Source organism: Natrix helvetica (assembly GCF_964273705.1).
Source record: "Natrix helvetica genome assembly, chromosome: 10".
In the NCBI taxonomy this organism is placed as follows: Eukaryota; Metazoa; Chordata; class Lepidosauria; order Squamata; family Natricidae; genus Natrix; species Natrix helvetica.
The window spans coordinates 675370-692792 of record NC_138561.1 but is presented as its reverse complement, the minus strand read 5'-3'; the positions used below and the strand labels follow the sequence as shown (position 1 = coordinate 692792).

Here is a 17423-nt window from a genome sequence, read left to right as displayed (position 1 = left end):
AGCATCTGAAGGCCAGACAACGAATAATGGATGGAAACTGAACAAGGAGAGGTTCAACCCGGAAATAAGGAGGGATTTTATGACAATGAGAGCAATGAACCAATGAGACAGCTTGCCTTTAGATGTTCTGGGAGCTCCATCACTGGAAGCTTTCAAAGAGACTGGACTGCCATCTGTCAAAAATGTTGCAGGGTCTCCTTGGGTGGGGGTTGGACTAGATGACCTACAAGGTCCTTCCAACTCTGTTAATCTGTAAATTTATTATTTGCATGAACACTGTAGGTGCTCCCTGTAGTCAAAAAGGCATTACCTGGAACTGGAAACACCCTAAGTGACAATTGAAAGCAGTTTTCCATATGTAGCCCTCCTTAATCTTCACTCAGCAACATACTTCTCTTAAGTCCAGCTTGGTGAACACCCTTCCCTTGGCCTGGAATCCCAACATGTCCTTTGTAAGGGGGAGAGGGTACAATTTTTTTCACGCAGATCCATTAATCTCATCGGTGGCGGTTGAGACCCCCAAACTTCTAGTGATGGGGGATTTTAACCTGCCGTCGGTGGGAGAAGCATCAGAGGGGGTTCGGGAGTTCATGGCTTCCATGATAGCCATGGACCTGACTCAAATGATTCAAGGCCCGACACACGAGGGAGGTCACACCTTGGACCTTGTTTTTGTCTCTCGCCAGTGGTTGAGTGATCTGGGAGGAGTGAATTTAACCATCACTCCTCTGTCATGGTCAGATCACTCACTCCTCCGACTTGACTTCCCTGGTGCTACCCCTCGCTGCGGGGAGGCGGAACCGGAAAACACTAGATGGTTCCGCCCCAGGCGCTTGATGGAACCAGACAGGTTCCAGACGGAGCTTGGGCCACCTCCTGTAGCCCTGACCCGCCCTCGGGTAGAGGACCTGGTGGCCGCGTGGAATAATGCGACTACCGGGGCCTTGAACCGGGTGGCGCCTTTGCGGCCTCTCCGGCGGCAACAATCCACCCTGGCTCCTTGGTTTACCGAGGAGCTAAGGGTGATGAAGCGCCGCAAGAGATGCCTAGAGAGTCGTTGGAGATCCTCCCGATCCGAATTTGACCGAGCACAGGTACGAGCCCATTTAAGGACGTACCTAGTGGCATTGAGAACGGCCAAACGTCAATATTGTGCCGCTCTCATTGCATCCGCAGAGAACCACCCTGCTGCCCTGTTTCAGGTGTCCCGCTCCCTTCTGTTTCAGAGGCCGCGGGAGGCCCCTCTACAGGGTAGGGCAGAGGAGTTTGGGAAATATCTGCAGGATAAAGTCGCTCAAATCCGGAAGGATTGGGTCCCCTTCAGTGGCCCAGTCGAGACGCCAGTGGCGAGTCTTGAGAAACCTTTTTGGGAGGAGTTTGACTTGGTTGTCATCGAGGATTTGGACAGATTGCGTGGACGACTGCGACCTACCACATGTTTACTGGACCCGTGTCCCTCCTGGCTTGTACTGGCATCCTGGGAGGTTACACGCGACTGGCTCCTGGGCCTAGTGAACGCTTCGTTGGGTGAGGGGTCTCTCCCGGCCGCCTTGAAAGAGGCGGTGGTGAGACCCTTGCTCAAGAAGCCTTCCCTGGACCCTACGGAGCTGGCCAATTATCGTCCTGTCTCCAACCTTCCCTTTTTGGCGAAGGTTGTAGAGAGTGTGGTGGCTTCTCAGTTTCCACGACATCTGGAGGAGAATGATTATCTAGACCCGCGCCAGTCCGGCTTTCGCCCTGGGCACAGCACAGAGACGGCCTTGGTCGCGTTGGTAGATGATCTCTGGAGGGCCAGAGATAGGGGCTGTTCCTCTATCCTGGTCCTATTAGACCTCTCGGCGGCTTTTGATACCATCGACCATGGTATCCTGTTGCGCCGACTGGAGGGGTTGGGGGTCCGGGGCACCGTTTTGCGGTGGTTCGGCTCCTACCTCTCTGGCCGGATGCAACGTGTGTTGGCAGGGGAGCAGAGGTCGACCCTATGCCCCCTTACTTGTGGGGTGGCACAGGGGTCGGTCCTCTCGCCACTCCTGTTCAACACATACATGAAGCCGCTGGGTGAGATCATCCGTGGTTTCGGGGTGGGATATCATCTGTACGCTGATGATACTCAGCTGTACATTTCCACCCCGAACCACCCCAACGAGGCCGTCGAAGTGATGTCCCGGTGTGTGGAAGCCGTACGGATCTGGATGGATGACAACCGACTCAGGCTCAACCCTTCTAAGACGGAGTGGCTGTGGGTTCCGGCTCCCCGGTTCAACCAGATAATTCCATCTCTGGCCATTGGGGGCATTCAACTCGCCCCCGTGGAGCGGGCGCGCAATTTGGGCGTCCTCCTAGATGCCAGGCTGTCCATGGATGAACATGTGACAGCCGTGGCCAGGGGGGCGTTCCACCAGGTTCGCCTGGTGCACCAATTGCGCCCCCTATTGGACCGGGACGCCCTACGCACAGTCACCCATGCGCTGGTGACGTCTCGCCTGGACTACTGTAACGCTCTCTACATGGGGCTTCCCTTGAAATGCACTCGGAGACTGCAGTTGGTCCAGAATGCGGCCGCGCGGGTGATTATGGGGAGTACCAAGTACTCCCATGTGACACCTCTCCTGCGCGAGCTGCACTGGCTTCCTGTGGTCTATCGAGTGTGTTTCAAGGTCTTGATTACGATCTTTAAAGCGCTCCATGGCTCAGGACCTAGTTACCTGCGGGATCGTATTCTGCCCCATACATCCCTACGACCCATCCGCTCGCACAGAGAGGGACTTCTCCAGGTGCCGTCCACCAGACAGTGCCATGGGGCGGCGCCTAGGAGCAGAGCCTTCTCTGTGGCGGGCCCAGCCCTGTGGAATGACCTCCCCCCGGATATTAGGACCACTACTGACCTCCGCTCCTTCCGTGTCAAGCTCAAGACCCACCTTTTCCAAATAGCTGGCCTGGCTCAACCATAACTTCGTATCGCTCCTGATGGGTTTTTTAATTTAGTAATTTTATTTAAGGGGATTTTAAATTGTGTTTTTAATTGTCTTTCACTTATAAGTCAACTCTCCTCTATGCACATATGTATATGTCTCTGTTCTTTTTGTATATATGTTTGTCTTATGTGTATTTTTATTTGTTTTGATTGTACGCCGCTCCGAGTCCTTCGGGAGAGGGTTGCGGCTAATCAAATAAAAATTATTATTATTATTATTATTATTATTATTATTATTATTATTATTATTATTATTATTATTAATCCCATGAAAATCCATGCATAATCTGAAAAACACCCATCTTTCTTTTCTTTACCCACTCTTGCACACTCTCAGTTAGTGCATTCACAAGCTGCATCTTCCCCTCACCCCCAACAGTGCTTCGCCACCTTTGTGTGTCATCCCCACATTGCAATACAATCCGCCTGCTTTACTTCTCAAATGCCACCTGTTGTCCTTCCAGTCAACCACTGGATTCCACTATTCTATGCCATTTTGGGGACTACTATAAACAGAATAGTCCCCTTGTGGTTCCCTGCCTTCAGGGTTACTGGCTTGGTAAGGTAAATGACGCCCTCCCCACCATGTGGGAATCATCAACTTATTCAAACTTTAGGAGAGAAATCAGAAGTATTGCAGTGAGACCGGTTGGAAAATAGCGGTCTCTGATGAGCTCCACAAAAATCCAACAAACCACTGTCGGGGGGGTCTTCGGACCAGAACCATCCTGTAGGGACAGGGAAGAAGGAGAGGCATCTTGAATGACCAAGAGGAACCGACAAGTTCCTTGGTAGGTCAAAGTAAGCTCTTCCGACTGATAGGGGGGGTGGCAGCAATATTCAAATGATCGGTCTGAAGCTGGGGCAACTGGACTACGTTTTTTAGCAGAAGTGGCATTGAAAAAGAGTGTTGGAACTAGGTGAGTGATTGGCCAACTCACAGGTGAAAGAAAACTTTGAATTTGGACTTTAAAAGGGCCCTGGAGCTGAATTAGTGACTAAATGGCATTTGGGAAATATAATGGAGGAAGAAGGATAAAGCGGAGGTTAAAATACTAAGGCCCAAGAAGATTCTTCTTTTTATATTTGGATTTGGAGAAACTAAAAATAATAAAAAGAAAGAACCCAGGGAAAAAGTTCTTCTTTTTTTGTGGATTTAAAGTGGTTTTTGACAGTTTTGGCAATCAGCTGGTTTGAGTATATTGAGGATTGGAGAGAGCTATCTGCTGGTGGGAAGATAATACTACAATTGGTGAAAGACAAAAGGGAAAGTGCAGCTGCGAAACCTGACCTTGACTACTGAAAAAGATATTTGGTGGGAAGATAATACTACAAAACTTGGTGAAAGACAAAAGGGGAAGTGCAGCTGTGAAACCTGACCTTGACTACCGAAAAAGATAATTTGGAACTGTGAGAACTTCTAAGGAGTGTTTGTTTTTCTACATTGTTTGGCTTCGATTCTCTATGGCCGTGGAAGTTAATAAATTCTTGACTTAGACTGGGCTGGACTAATACTAGAATTGGACATTAGAAACTAGGAAAAAAAGGAAAAAAAAGGACTGTATTGACTTTAAGTTCTAATTAAATGTGATATAACCCAAAAGTCTTAAAAATTGTTAAATCAGTTAAACTGGCAATATGGAGCCTTGGATGTATGATGAATTATTTGAGATGCTAAAAAATGCACGTGGAACTTTAAATGGTAAGAAAAATTCAGAAATTTGGATGGAGCACACAGACCAGAGAAGGGGGTAAAAGAGAACACAAATGAAAAAGAAAATAATATTGAAGAAAAATAAACAAATGAAGAAGAAATATTGAAGAAAGAGGAACTGAAAATAAAAAAACAGTTAGATGATTTCACTGAAATTCACAGTGGCAGAAAAAGAGTAGACGCAGGGAATGCCCCCTAAAAGAAGCAATCAAACAGCAAAGAGGGAAATAGTGGGAAGAGACAAGGAAAAACCCTGGGGGGGAAACTACTCGAACAATAAAATTAAAAGTGAGAAAAAGGATTCAGAGGAAAAGATACAATTATTATAGAAATAGGAAAAAGAAAAAGAAGAAAATTAATAAGAAGTGGAGTCTTTGAGAGACCAAGAGAAAATGGTTAGAGGAGGAGGAAGGGAAATAAGGAACATATTAGTAGATTAAAGGGAATTGTATTATATTATTAATGGCATTTAGCCAATAAAGATGTAAGGGAATTATAGTAACATTGTTAATTGTGAATAATTAATTAAGTTAAATGTTCTCTATATAAAAATTGAATTTGAGGATGTATGTTGCTTATAGTAAAACAGACCAACAGGTGAAATGTGAAATGTGAAATGATAATTTGGTTTAACCTTGAAGATAATTTAAGTTAAGAGAGGAATATAAAATGTTAAAGAGTGGAATGGCGCATTTGAGAAACATACTTAGCGATGGAGTTGATACCAGAAATTGGGTCGTTGGTTCTTACCTGATACGCCCCTTCTCCTGGCGGTGGAGACAGCGGTCATGCATGGGTTAACTCAGTCAGTAACCAATAGAACTGAGTCTACCAAAGTGATGTCATCGTCTCTGTGAAGCATGCTCCCGTTTTCGTGACGAAGGAGATAAGTAGACTGCTGTGCTGTGAACAATCGCTCTCCTTGAATGACTATGCATCATGCTCCCAGAAGCTCCCTTTGAGGTAGGCCAGATCCCCAAGGGTGGGGATGATCGCTGTCTCCACCGCCAGGAGAAGGGGCGTATCAGGTAAGAACCAACGCCCCATTCTCCCAAGTTGGTGGAGACAGCGGTCATGCATGGGACGTACCAAAGCTGGCGTGTCCCCGGGAGGGCATGAGAGTGGCCTAGGAGCTGGAAGAAGGGAGAACGTGTTGAAGGACGCGCCGTCCAAAGGTAGCATCTGCCAATGCATATCGATCCACCTTGTAATGTCTAATGAAGGAATTAGGGATGGACCAAGTAGCTGCCCTGCAGATTTTTTCCACTGAGGCCTGCCGTGCCCACACCACCGACGTGGCCGCACTTCGTGTGGAATGAGCCGTGATGTTAGGCGGAGGAGTGAGACCATGCGAGATGTAGACCCGAGCAATGGCCGACCTAATCAATCGACCAATCGTAGAAGGGGAAGCTTTCAGCCCTTTGTTGGTAGGATGGAAGGATACAAAGGGGGCCTCGGTATGTCTGAAGGGGGCCATCCTGGCTATGTAGACCTTAAGCGCCCGCCTGACGTCCAGCTTGTGCCCTTTGTGCTCCAGCCTGTGCACTGGGGCAGGGCAGAAGTTAGGGAGAGTGATATCTAGGGAGCGATGGAATGCAGAATTGATCTTCAGGACAAATGTGGGATCAATGTGGAGAACCACTCGGTCCGTGTGGAAAATACATAAGTCAGAGCGGGTGGAAAGGGCCGCCAGTTCTGAGACCCTCCGTGAAGAGGTTATGGCCACCAAAAAGACAGTCTTAAGTGTGAGGTGGTGTAAGGTTGCCGACCTGAGAGGTTCGAAGGGAGGTCAGTAAGAAAGTCAAGGACTTTAGACAGATCCCAGGAGGGAAAGCGATGAACCACTGGAGGGCAGAGATTGAACGCCCCTTTAATGAATTTGCGGACGTGAGGGTGCAGAGAGATGGGTTCATCCCGGTGAAGTGAGAGAACAGAAGAGAGAGCCGACACCTGTCTCTGCAAGGTGTTTGGAGAGAGGCCTTAATGAAGGCCAAGTTGTAAGAAGTCGAGAAGGGGGGCCACTGAAGCCTTTAGGGGGTCTATCCCTTGGGAATGGCACCAAGTCACGAAGGTCAGCTAGGTAGATTCGTAAATTCTGTTTGTAGCCGGGCGGCGTGAGGCCTGAATGGTATTGATTACAGTCTCGGAGAGATTGTCCGCCCTCAGGACCGCCCGCTCAGCCTCCAAGCAGTTAGGCGCAGCCAGTGCAGGTCGGGGTGGTGGAGGGAGCCTTGGTGGAGGAGGGAAGGAATCATTGGCAGAGGCCATTGAGGCTCCACAAACAGATTGATTAGGTCTGCATACCATGGGCGGTGAGGCCAATTGGGAGCAATCAGGATGAGCTCGGCCTCTTCCTCTATCACCTTCCGAATCACCCTCTGGATCAGGGGGAAGGGAGGGAAGGTGTACAGGAGACCTGCACCTTAGGTCGCCCGTTCCCTCCGCGCCTGGTGTCGTGTATCGAGTCAGGTACCTGGGCAGCTGGTGGTTGGATGCAGCTGCGAAGAGATCCAGGGATGGAGTCCCGTACCTGGAGGACAGCTGCCGAAAGATGTGGAGATTCAGGCTCCACTCTGCGGGGTCGATCGTTGCGCGGCTTAGCCAGTCGGCCATGGTGTTGTCCGACCCCGAGATGTGCTCGGCTCGTAGAGAGAGAATGTTGGCTTCCGCCCAAGTCCCTAGGTGGAATGCACAGTCCATGAGAGATGCCGCCCTTGTCCCCCCCTGGCGATTGACATGAGCCTTGGCCGTCGTGTTGTCCGTCCGGATGAGCACGTGGGAGTTGTGAAGGGAGTGCTGGAACTGGAGGAGGGCCAGATGGATGGTCTTTAACTTGAGCCAATTCATACTGTGGGACAGGTCGGAATTGGTCCACAGTCTCTGGGCCACCTGATGGTCCAGGTGCGCTCCCCTACCTGTTAGGCTCGCGTCCATCGTGACCATGAGACACGGGGGTTCCCTGAAGAGAGATCTCTGAGCTATGGCCGGGGAGATCCACCAGTCCAGAGAGCGCAGAACCTCTAGAGTCAGAGTGATCTTCACTAGGGAACAGCTGCTGTTGGTCTTCTGGAATGGCAGAAGAAACCATTGGAGGCAGCGTCTATGAAGCCATGCCCAAGGGACGATGGAGAAGCAGGAGACCATCTTCCCCAGCAGTTGAGACAGCTGGAGAAGAGGGACTCTTTGGCTCCCTCGTACCTCCCTGGCTAATTCCCTGAGACTGTTCTGGCGGTCTTAGGAGAGGAAGACTCTCCCCTGAGAGGAGTCTATGAGGGCTCCCAGGTGGATTAAGCGAGAGGTGGGAGAGAAGTGACTTTTCTCCCGATTTATGGAGAACCACACGTTCTGCAATACCTGAAGGGTGTCCTCTAGGTCCCTGAGGGCCTGGGTGTGAGACCTGGACAGCAAGAGAATGTCGTCCAGGTAGCAGAATATCCGGATGGGCATAGGCCGCAGATGGGCGGCCACCACTGACAACACCTTCGTGAATACCCTTGGGGATGAGGACAGGCCGAAGGGAAGGGCCCGATATTGGAAGTGGTGGCCTGCGTACACGAAGCGGAGGAACCGCCTGTGTTGCCTGTGGATGGGGACATGGAGGTAAGCCTCCGTGAGGTCTATTGATGTTAGGAGATTGTGCTTGCGAACACTCTCCAGAATTGACAGGAGAGAGTGCATTTTGAATCTCCTGTATCTGATAAATTGATTCAGAAATTTTAGATCGAGGATGGCCCTCCAGCCCCCCGAAGACTTTGGCACGATAAAGAGACGAGAGTAAAATCCTCGCCCTTCCTGGCCTGGAGGCACAGGTTGGATGGCCCAAATGTGGAGCAGATGGGAAACCGCCTGCTCTACCAGGAGCCTCTTTTGAGGATCCCCGGATGTTGGGCATGTGACAAAGTGGTTCGGAGGGCTGGATTGCAAATCCAGGAGAAGGCCGAATCGAATTGTGGATCTGACCCACGCGTCGTTGGTGATATCGTCCCAACAATCCGCGAAGGTGGCGAGGCGTCTCCCTATGGGGAGGTCCTCCAGGCAGTCACTTCTGCCTCTTGAAGGAGCTACTGGAATTGTCCCTGAAGGGCCTCCTGGACTGAAACCTCTGATTGGTTCTTCCTGACCTATTAGAGAAGGAAGGGTTCTGTCTGGGAGGATCCTGTCGTTGCGGACGGGAGATAGAGGCACCCCCGTCCTGTCTGCGAAAGGGCTGCCTGCGATAGAAGGATTGACTCCGACCTTCCTGTTTTTTAGTGGCTGGTTGAAGGACCTTCCTCTTATCTTTGGATTCTACCAGAAGAGGCTCTAAGGGAGGACCAAAGAGAAGGGAAGAAGAATAAAAGGAGGAAGCAAGCCTCCACTTGGCACGCGCATCTGCCTGCCATTGTCTTAGCCAGATAAGCCGGTGGGTGGAGATGGAAGACGCAATGGCCTTAGATGCGAATTGGGCTGCGTCTAATGAGGCGTCTGCGGTGTATTCCAGAGCCGCCCTAATTTTATTGATATCTCTGCGAGCCCTGGAATCCCTAGCTGGAAGACGTGCTTGAAGTTGTTTCAACCACAGGAGGGCCGAGCAGCTAAAGAATGAAGCTGAAGTGTCAGCCCTAACGGACCAAGCTGAAGCTTGGTGACCTTTGACCAGAGTCTGTTCGATCCTCTTGTCTTCCGGCCGCAGTGTTTCCTCAGGAGCTGCCGAGGCCGCATTAGGAGAGGACAGGGCAATGATTGGTAGATCGATAGAAGATACCTCTAAAGCCTTGGCAAGGTCGGGAGAGACATTGTACAGGCGTTTATCCGAGGCATTGGGGAGGGGAGCGGTACCTGGGGATGCCCACTGATTGGGGACAACATCCAAGAAGAAACGTGGTGATGGGATCACCTCCTTTTCCACCGTAGGCTGGGTGAAGAGCGGATCAGTGGTATCAGCCTTGTCTGCTTCCGCAGTCTGAGCCGTCTTAGGAGAAGGAATGCCTGCGATCTTCCTGGCTTTGAAAAGGAGAGAGCGAAAGACAGCAGGTTTAAAGGGAGGTGGATCAGGAGGAAGGCCCTTATCCTCAGACAGATCTGAGTCTCTTGCCGGGCGATCCTCTCCCCCGAAGACCGATTGCTGGTTGGAGGTGCCAGGCAGGTCATTTGAATAAGGAGCCGAGAGATCACCATCCCTGTGTCTGGAGCTGGAGGAAGAAGGAGACCTGCGAGAAGCAGAGCGGTTAGCAGATCTATGATTGAGCCCAGCCGCAATCTCACATTCTATGGCCTCAGAGATCATATCAGCCATGCCTGGCGAATAGGAGCAGCGCCAGCGGGGATGGGGAGAGATATGTTCTTGGTAGAGGGGATCCTCATCAGGGGTAATGCTCCTGCCACAATCAGAATCATCCCCACGTTCAACCAAGGCCTCTGTGCCCCTAGCCTCTTTAGGCTGCAAGATTGAGGCAGCTGGAGAACAGTCCTCCTCCAAATCCGAAGATAGATCAGGAGCTGGGCTTGAGTGGGCAGGCATTTGGGCCTGCAACAGGCTCAGCTCGGTGTGTTTGGTCTTGGCTCTGGCCTTCTTGGCCGGGGTTGGAGGGGCCCTATCATCCTCCCGGGGTGGTGGTTCCAAAGCCTGTATCAGGCCTTGTATCGCTGGGGGAGAGGCTGGATGGCATCCCCTGGAGCAGGCCTTCGCTTGTGGCCCTTAGAAGCCGAAGGCCCGGTGGCAGGGGCAGTAGTCACAGGGACTGGAGGTAGCTGAGAGCCAGGATTGGGAGAGGAGGCCATAGCCAGTACTCACAGTTAGTGTCCAAAATAGCTGCTGCATGTTTTTCGCGCCCAAACAAAATGGCTGCTGAGGCAAAAGAGCCTATGGGCCGGCGCCACGAGGTAGCCGAGGCCGCGCTGATGGCGTGGGCGGGTTAGGCCCTATGGCAAGGCTGTGGGGCCAAGGGCGAAGCCGCGGAGGACAGCTGGGTCCGGAAAGACAATGTGGAGAAGCGGCGGCAGAAACGGAGCCTCCCAGCGACGAAATGGCTCTACGCAGCTTTTTGCGGGCTCCCTGTGGCAAGCGGAGGCTTCTGGCGGCAGCGGCAGGCAGCGCAGCAGGAGGGCTCCCAGGCGAAGAATCCCTCGTCGGAGAGCCTCTTCTGGCTCCCTTTGAAGGTGCTGCTGCTCAGAGGAGCCTCAGAAGCCCGAAGGCAGAAACAAGGCAGGCCTCGCCAAGGCGAGGCAGTCCTCTCCAGCCCCAGGGGCTGTTGAGAGAGTGCTGAAACCTCAGCAGGAGCCCAATGGAGAAGAAGAATTTAGTAGAATTTAGCAGAGAAGTCCAAATAAGTTCAAATGTGCAATAAAAGGAACAAATATTCAAGTTTTGTAGAGGAGAAGCGATTAGCACAGCCAGTTCTTAATCGAACTGAGTCTAGAAAGCAGGAGCATGCGCCACAGAGATGATGACATCACTTTGGTAGACTCAGTTCTATTGGTTACTGACTGAGTTAACCCATGCATGACCGCTGTCTCCACCAACTAGGGAGAATAGGGTGTTTAGTGATATTGTTCATGTACTAAGAAGAAAATAAGTTTAAGTTAAAAAATATGGAAAGAGAATAATATGGCTGAAATTGGAAACAGAGATGTGATGCAAAATGGATTATGTATTTGAGAGGATGTAAAAGAAAAGATACGGACAGCACTTTGTTCATAAAATATGTAAAAATTTGCAATAAAAAATAAAATCCTTGAAAAAAAATTGTTCAAACTTTATAGGCTGCCTCAATTTTTTAAATCTCAGTCCCATATTTTCCACAATTCTGACCACGCTGCAGGTACAACCCTGGTCTACCAGGCAGTGAAGACCCCGTTGCTTCTGAGTGGGGCATTAACATCTCTACCCAGAGTGGTCAAAGGGGCAATGGTTCCACTTACCATTGGATCCCCCTCCCCCTCACTGCCACTATCATAGAGGACTAGGGTGGGCTTGTTGGGGGGCAAAGTTAACTCCCCCAGAGACCTCCATGACGTATTGCACCGCCCGCATCTTCACCTTCCTCGGCACCGTCTTGGCTTTCGGTTGACTTGGAGCCCTCAGCACCGACATGGGCTGCAGGGCTAGGCAACTGGCTGCCCGATGGCCCTCTTTCCCACATTGGAACCTGGCTCCGGGAAGTTGCCGCAGGCCCTCCTTTGGGGTAGAGGGAGGGGTTTGGGCCCCTTGCGCACTGGGATGCGTCTCTCTTGGCCTTGATGGGGATGAAACTCGTGCACTGCATATTGCCAGTATTCCAACAGGTTTAACTCTATTGTGGTCACCAGCTGGTACCAGATCCTGAGGTTGTTCGGGATTCCCTGGGGCAGGCAGTTTGAGTACACGTCCTTGTTTATTCTGTCTCGGAAGTGGTAGACCAACAAGCGTTCCGGTCACTCCCTCAGCTTCTCAGTCAGGCTATGGAATTCCTTTAGGGTTATTTGGTCTATTCACCTGCCTTATTGTGCAGATCCCAGATTCCACGTGGAGGGCTTGTGCAGGATTTCCAAATCTAGCTAGAAACTCATCCAGGAAGGCATCCACATTCCCCAAATCCAGGGCCTCTTCATCATGGAGAAACACCACCCAGCCTGCTGCCTCTCCTTCTAGATTCGAAGCATTTATGTTCACACAGACAACTTTGTATGGGTACATTGTTCCATATCGCTCCAAGTAGTTCCACACTTGATTCAGGAAATAGGCTAGCTTCTCCAGCCACCTATTGAACATGACTTTCAAAGGCAGGGGTCCCGGACTAGTACATACCCCAGTAGCAGCCTGTGGGACCACTTGAGCCTGAACTCGTGCCACTGCAGGGATCCCCTGGGCTTGTCTTTGCGGCTGCCAGAGGGAAGGCAGCCATTCTACCAGCTCCTCCCAGTCCACAGCCCTTCTGGCCTTCCATTTGCTCCCTTAAGTCATGGCAACCCCAAGCAAGTTCAAGGGGAATTCTACTTCGGCTGCCTTCTCCAATCTGCTCAGCCATCACGTCTTTGGGTCGGGGAAAATGGATCCCGCCATGTCTCTTTCCTTTCACACCGGCAGCTGCTCCATCTTTTCCACCCTCACCTTTGACAGGGTCACCACTGTCTGTGTCCCAGTGTCCTTCTGGGCTGCTGCTGATGCCTCCCATAGAGGGACCGATCCAGGCTTTACCACAGGATCAACTTTCTGCTCCTTATCGGACATTGTTATGTCACAGCTCTCTCGGAAGCATCCGAGTAGGCTGCATTAGGTTAAAAGAAAACTGGTTTAGTGCCAACTGTCTGACTAGTGAACCCAAAACAAGGAAACACTCTTGGGCGCTTTAAATTCCTAAAAGTAACACTTCATTGGGTATGTCATTTTGGTACTGAAGAATCAAAACTAGCTCTGGTTTTGCAGCACAAATATTTGCTTAGTTAAACAATAGCTTCCCTTTCTCCCCATCCCTGGATGATCACATTGTCCAATTAAGAGACAGTCCATCTCTTTCTCAAGCACATGCAATGGTGATCTTGATGGTTGCCAGGCTCTCAGTCTTGTACACATTCTCAGCATTTTATTTCCCTCTTCCTTCCCCCAGTTCTGTGGGGGAAGGGCGCGCAATTTGGGCGTCCTCCTAGATGCCCGGCTGTCGATGGATGACCATGTGGCAGCCGTGGCAAGGGGGGCGTTCCACCAGGTTCGCCTGGTGCGCCAATTGCGCCCCCTATTGGACCGGGATGCCTTACGCACAGTCACTCATGCGCTGGTGACGTCTCGTCTGGACTACTGCAATGCTTTCTACATGGGGCTCCCCTTGAGATGTACCCGAAGACTACAGCTAGTTCAGAATGCGGCCGCGCGGGCCATCATGGGGAGTACTAGGTACTCCCACATAACACATTTCCTGCGCGAGCTGCACTGGCTACCTGTGGTTTTTCGGGTGCGTTTCAAGGTGTTGATCACCATCTTCAAAGCGCTCCATGGCACAGGGCCTAGTTACCTGCCGGATCGCATTCTACCACATACATCCCTGCGACCAATTCGCTCACACAGGGAGGGACTCCTCTGGGTGCCGTCCACCAAGCAATGCCAACGGGCGGCACCTAGGAGTAGAGCCTTCTCTGTGATGGGCCCAACCCTCTGGAATGACCTCCCCCCCGATATTAGAACTACTACCGACTTCCGCTCCTTCCGACAAAAACTTAAGACTCACCTGTTCCGACTAGCTGGCCTGGCCCACTTATAGTTCTACTCTTACCTCCTGGCGGATATTTTATTTGGGATAGCTTTTAAGGTTAATGTTTTTAACTTTTTTAAAAAAAAATTTAAAAAATTAATCTAACTTAACTAAATTGTACAGGGAACTTCTACTACCTCCTCTAGTCCTATGTTTAATTTATTTATTGTATACTTATAACATGTATACCATGTTTCCCCGAAAATACGCCAGGGGCTTATTTTCTTTTGCCCCACGAAATATGCTCTTGGGTTTATTATCAGGGAGGGCTTATTGTTTTGGGGCTGCCGGGCGGCTGCTCCCTTGTGAACTGGCTCCCGAAGAGCCGGGCACAGCCTCAGGGGCGAAGCAGCCATGAGGTAACCATGCTCACGAGCAGCCGCCCAGCAAATCCCCTCTCCATCCGGGAAGAGCGCCATTCACTGACCTAGGGGGTAATCCCTAAGGTGCCAAGCCATGTGGCGCTCTGCCCGCCCCCCAGCTCCCGCGGCTTGGCACATTCGGGATACCCCCTAGGTCAGTGCATGGAGCTCTGCCCAGCTGGAGAAGTGGGTTGCACAAGCGCCTGTGCCGCCCGCAGCCTCACCAAGCCCTTGCGCAGCTCTCCCAGGCCACTGCCGCTGGCTGCTGCTGCCCGCCGCCGCCCCGTTCCGCTCCGCGCATAACTTTCAAATCCAAAATTCGGGGCCGAGTGTTCCAGCATCGGCCGCTCTAGGAGTGCTCTCTACTTCTACTACCATAGAGAGGCTGCGGGCGGAACAGGCGCTCGCGCAACCCCCTTCTCCAGCCGGGCAGAGCTCCATGCACTGACCTAGGGGGTATCCCGAATGTGCCAAGCCGCGGGAGCTGGGGGGCGGGCAGAGCGCCACATGGCTTGGCACCTTAGGGATTACCCCCTAGGTCAGTGAATGGCGCTCTTCCCGGCTGGAGAGGGGATTTGCTGGGCGGCTGCTCGTGAGCATGGTTACCTCATGGCTGCTTCGCCCCTGAGGCTGTGCCCGGCTCTTCGGGAGCCAGTTCACAAGGGAGCAGCCGCCCGGCAACTCCCCCCTTCGGCCAGGCAGAACGCCACTCCCCAACCTAGCGGTATCCCGAAGGCGGCAAGCAACGTGAGCGCTCCCCCCCCTTGGCTCCTGCGACTTGGTGCTTTTGGAATAACGCTAGGTCAGTGAGCGGTGCTCTGCCTGGCTGGAGGGGGGGGTTTATTTTCGGGGGTGGGCTTATATTTTTGCCCACGCGAAAAATGTGGCATGGGTTTAGTTTCGGGACAGGTTGTATTTTCGGGGAAACACGGTATTTACTGTCCAACTATTTTAATATGACTGTACACCGCCCCGAGTCTCTTTTGAGAGAGGGGCGGTCTAGAAATCCAATAAAGTTAAGTTAAGTTGAGTTAAGTTCATTGGCAAGTTGAAAAGTGTTAAAGCTTGAAAGAGGCACTTTATAACACTTTATAAATCCTTAGTAAGACCACACCTGGAATGCTGCATCCAGTTTTGGTCACCACATTACAAAAAAGTTGCTAAGACTGGAAAAAGTGCAAAGAAGAGCAACTAAAGTGAATAAGGGCATGGAGACAAAAGCATATGAAGAACGGTTGCAGGAATTGGGTATGGCCAATCTAGAGAAAAGAAGAACTAGGAGTGACATGATAGCAACATTCCAGTATTTGAGGGTCTGCCACAAAGAAGAGGGGGTCAACTTATTTCCCAAAGGACCAGAAGGCAAGACAAAAAACAATGGATGGAAACTAATCCAGAAGAGAAGCAACCTGGGATGAAGGAGAATCTTCTTAACGGTGAGGACAATTAAGCAGTGGAACAGAAGTTGCCTTCTGAAGTTGTAGGTGCTTCATCACTGGAGTCTTTTAAGAAGAGACTTGACAACCATTTATCTCCTGTTTGAGCAGGGGTTGGACTAGAAAACCATCAAAGTCTCTTCCAACTTTGTTGCATCATTTGGATGGCACTCTTTGGATTCTATCTATAGTGTTGGGGAAAACTTATTATTGTTTTCTTTAGGTTATTCTTTATTTTGAAGTTAGTATCAAATTACCGACTAACAAACCCAAGCAAATCAGGACTCTGAGACCAGATACTCCCTTGAATAACTTCTTTATTGGGTAAATTGTATTGGCACACCTGATTGACAACCAACTCTGAATATTTCCCATGGTTTCAGCGTAGTTAAAATAATAATAAGTAATCACCCCTTCCTCCCAGCGTCACTGGTCAAGCTGGCCAATTAGATATATTGGCGGGCCTTCGCAGGCACTCTCCTCCATCTCCCTCCATCCCCTGGGATATGACCTTGGTTCTCACGAGAAAGTTCAGTGTTGTGTCTAGTGATATATTCCAACCTCCCCCTCCCATACAGTGTGGCAATGATGAACCAGGAAAGAGCAGGTTTAGCTCAGTGTTGACAGTTAGCTTATTATAGCTATGATTCTTTGACAGTAAAGACCTCAGAGTTGTAGAACTGGTGAGGTGTAGGCATTAGGGTGTAGCCACAGGCAGACCTTCCAGCTCTATTCTGATCCAATTTGACATCAACTATATCATCAAAGTCTGCTTATGCGTCTTCCCCTTTAGTATACTTCTATGAATCAAGAAAGTGTCTGAGCTGCTGAATGTTACGTGTTCTTTTCAATTTAAAATATGTTTCATTCCACATTGCCCTCAGAACATATCTGCTATATCTCTATTATGGTTCTCTTGCTTACTTTCTGCAGCTCTCATGACATTCTCACCGCTCTGGTAGCATCACTTAGAAACCAGGAGTCAAGGAAGCGAGTTCAAGGAAACTCTGATGAGGTTGAAAAGGGTGTCTGGATTCTGGTGATTTATTTGCAAGAATCTGCTTGCTTTCTATATTTATTGTATAGATCAGTATTCCAAAGTCACCAAGAAATTAATCTGAACACCCCCCCCCTCCCCCACCAAAGTTAGCTTCCCTCAATATTACTTACGGTGGCAGGTAGAGTCAGTGGCACACCAGGGGGTGGGTTGTCAGCTGAGGCCTGGATGGCATCAAGAATAGAGTATTCAAATCCAACTTTTCCTTTGTTTTTCAGAATGATCTCAGCCATACAGATGTGGTCAAAGGGCTTAGGAGAGAAGAGGGCAATTCTAATGTGAAACAGCACCTGCTTTGGGGCTGAAGCCCCCTTCTTGACTCCCTCACCACTCTTCACCAGGCAAGCTAGGAGGGATTTCTTCCACTAGACATACACAATGTTTCAATGTTAGAAATACTCAATGGGCATATAGTTGCATAGAGTTAGAGTTAACCCATGGATAGAGATGGGGACCCAAAGTAATGAAAATAATTATGCTGCAATGATGTTCAAGCAGCATAATTCCAAAAAATGTGGCCAAACTTTTAACTAGCATCAACTCATCCACTATTCAAACTGTTTCAATTTTCACCTCTGGAAAAACATAGTATCATTTTATTTAGTTTGCTGACATATTTATATGTTTTTATATTTATATGCAAGTTCTGCCATTCTGCATATTCACAGATGTCCCCC

At 50.2% G+C, this 17423-nt stretch overlaps 1 protein-coding gene across 1 annotated transcript in view; it reads right to left on the bottom strand.

Moving 5' to 3' along the window:
• Nucleotides 1-17423, bottom strand: part of HYDIN (HYDIN axonemal central pair apparatus protein) — a 325008-nt gene that overhangs the window by 166864 nt on the left and 140721 nt on the right. The window contains exon 28 of the mRNA XM_081963626.1: nucleotides 16860-16997. Within this exon, the coding sequence (XP_081819752.1) occupies nucleotides 16860-16997 (138 nt within the window). The remainder of the gene's footprint in view (nucleotides 1-16859; nucleotides 16998-17423) is intronic.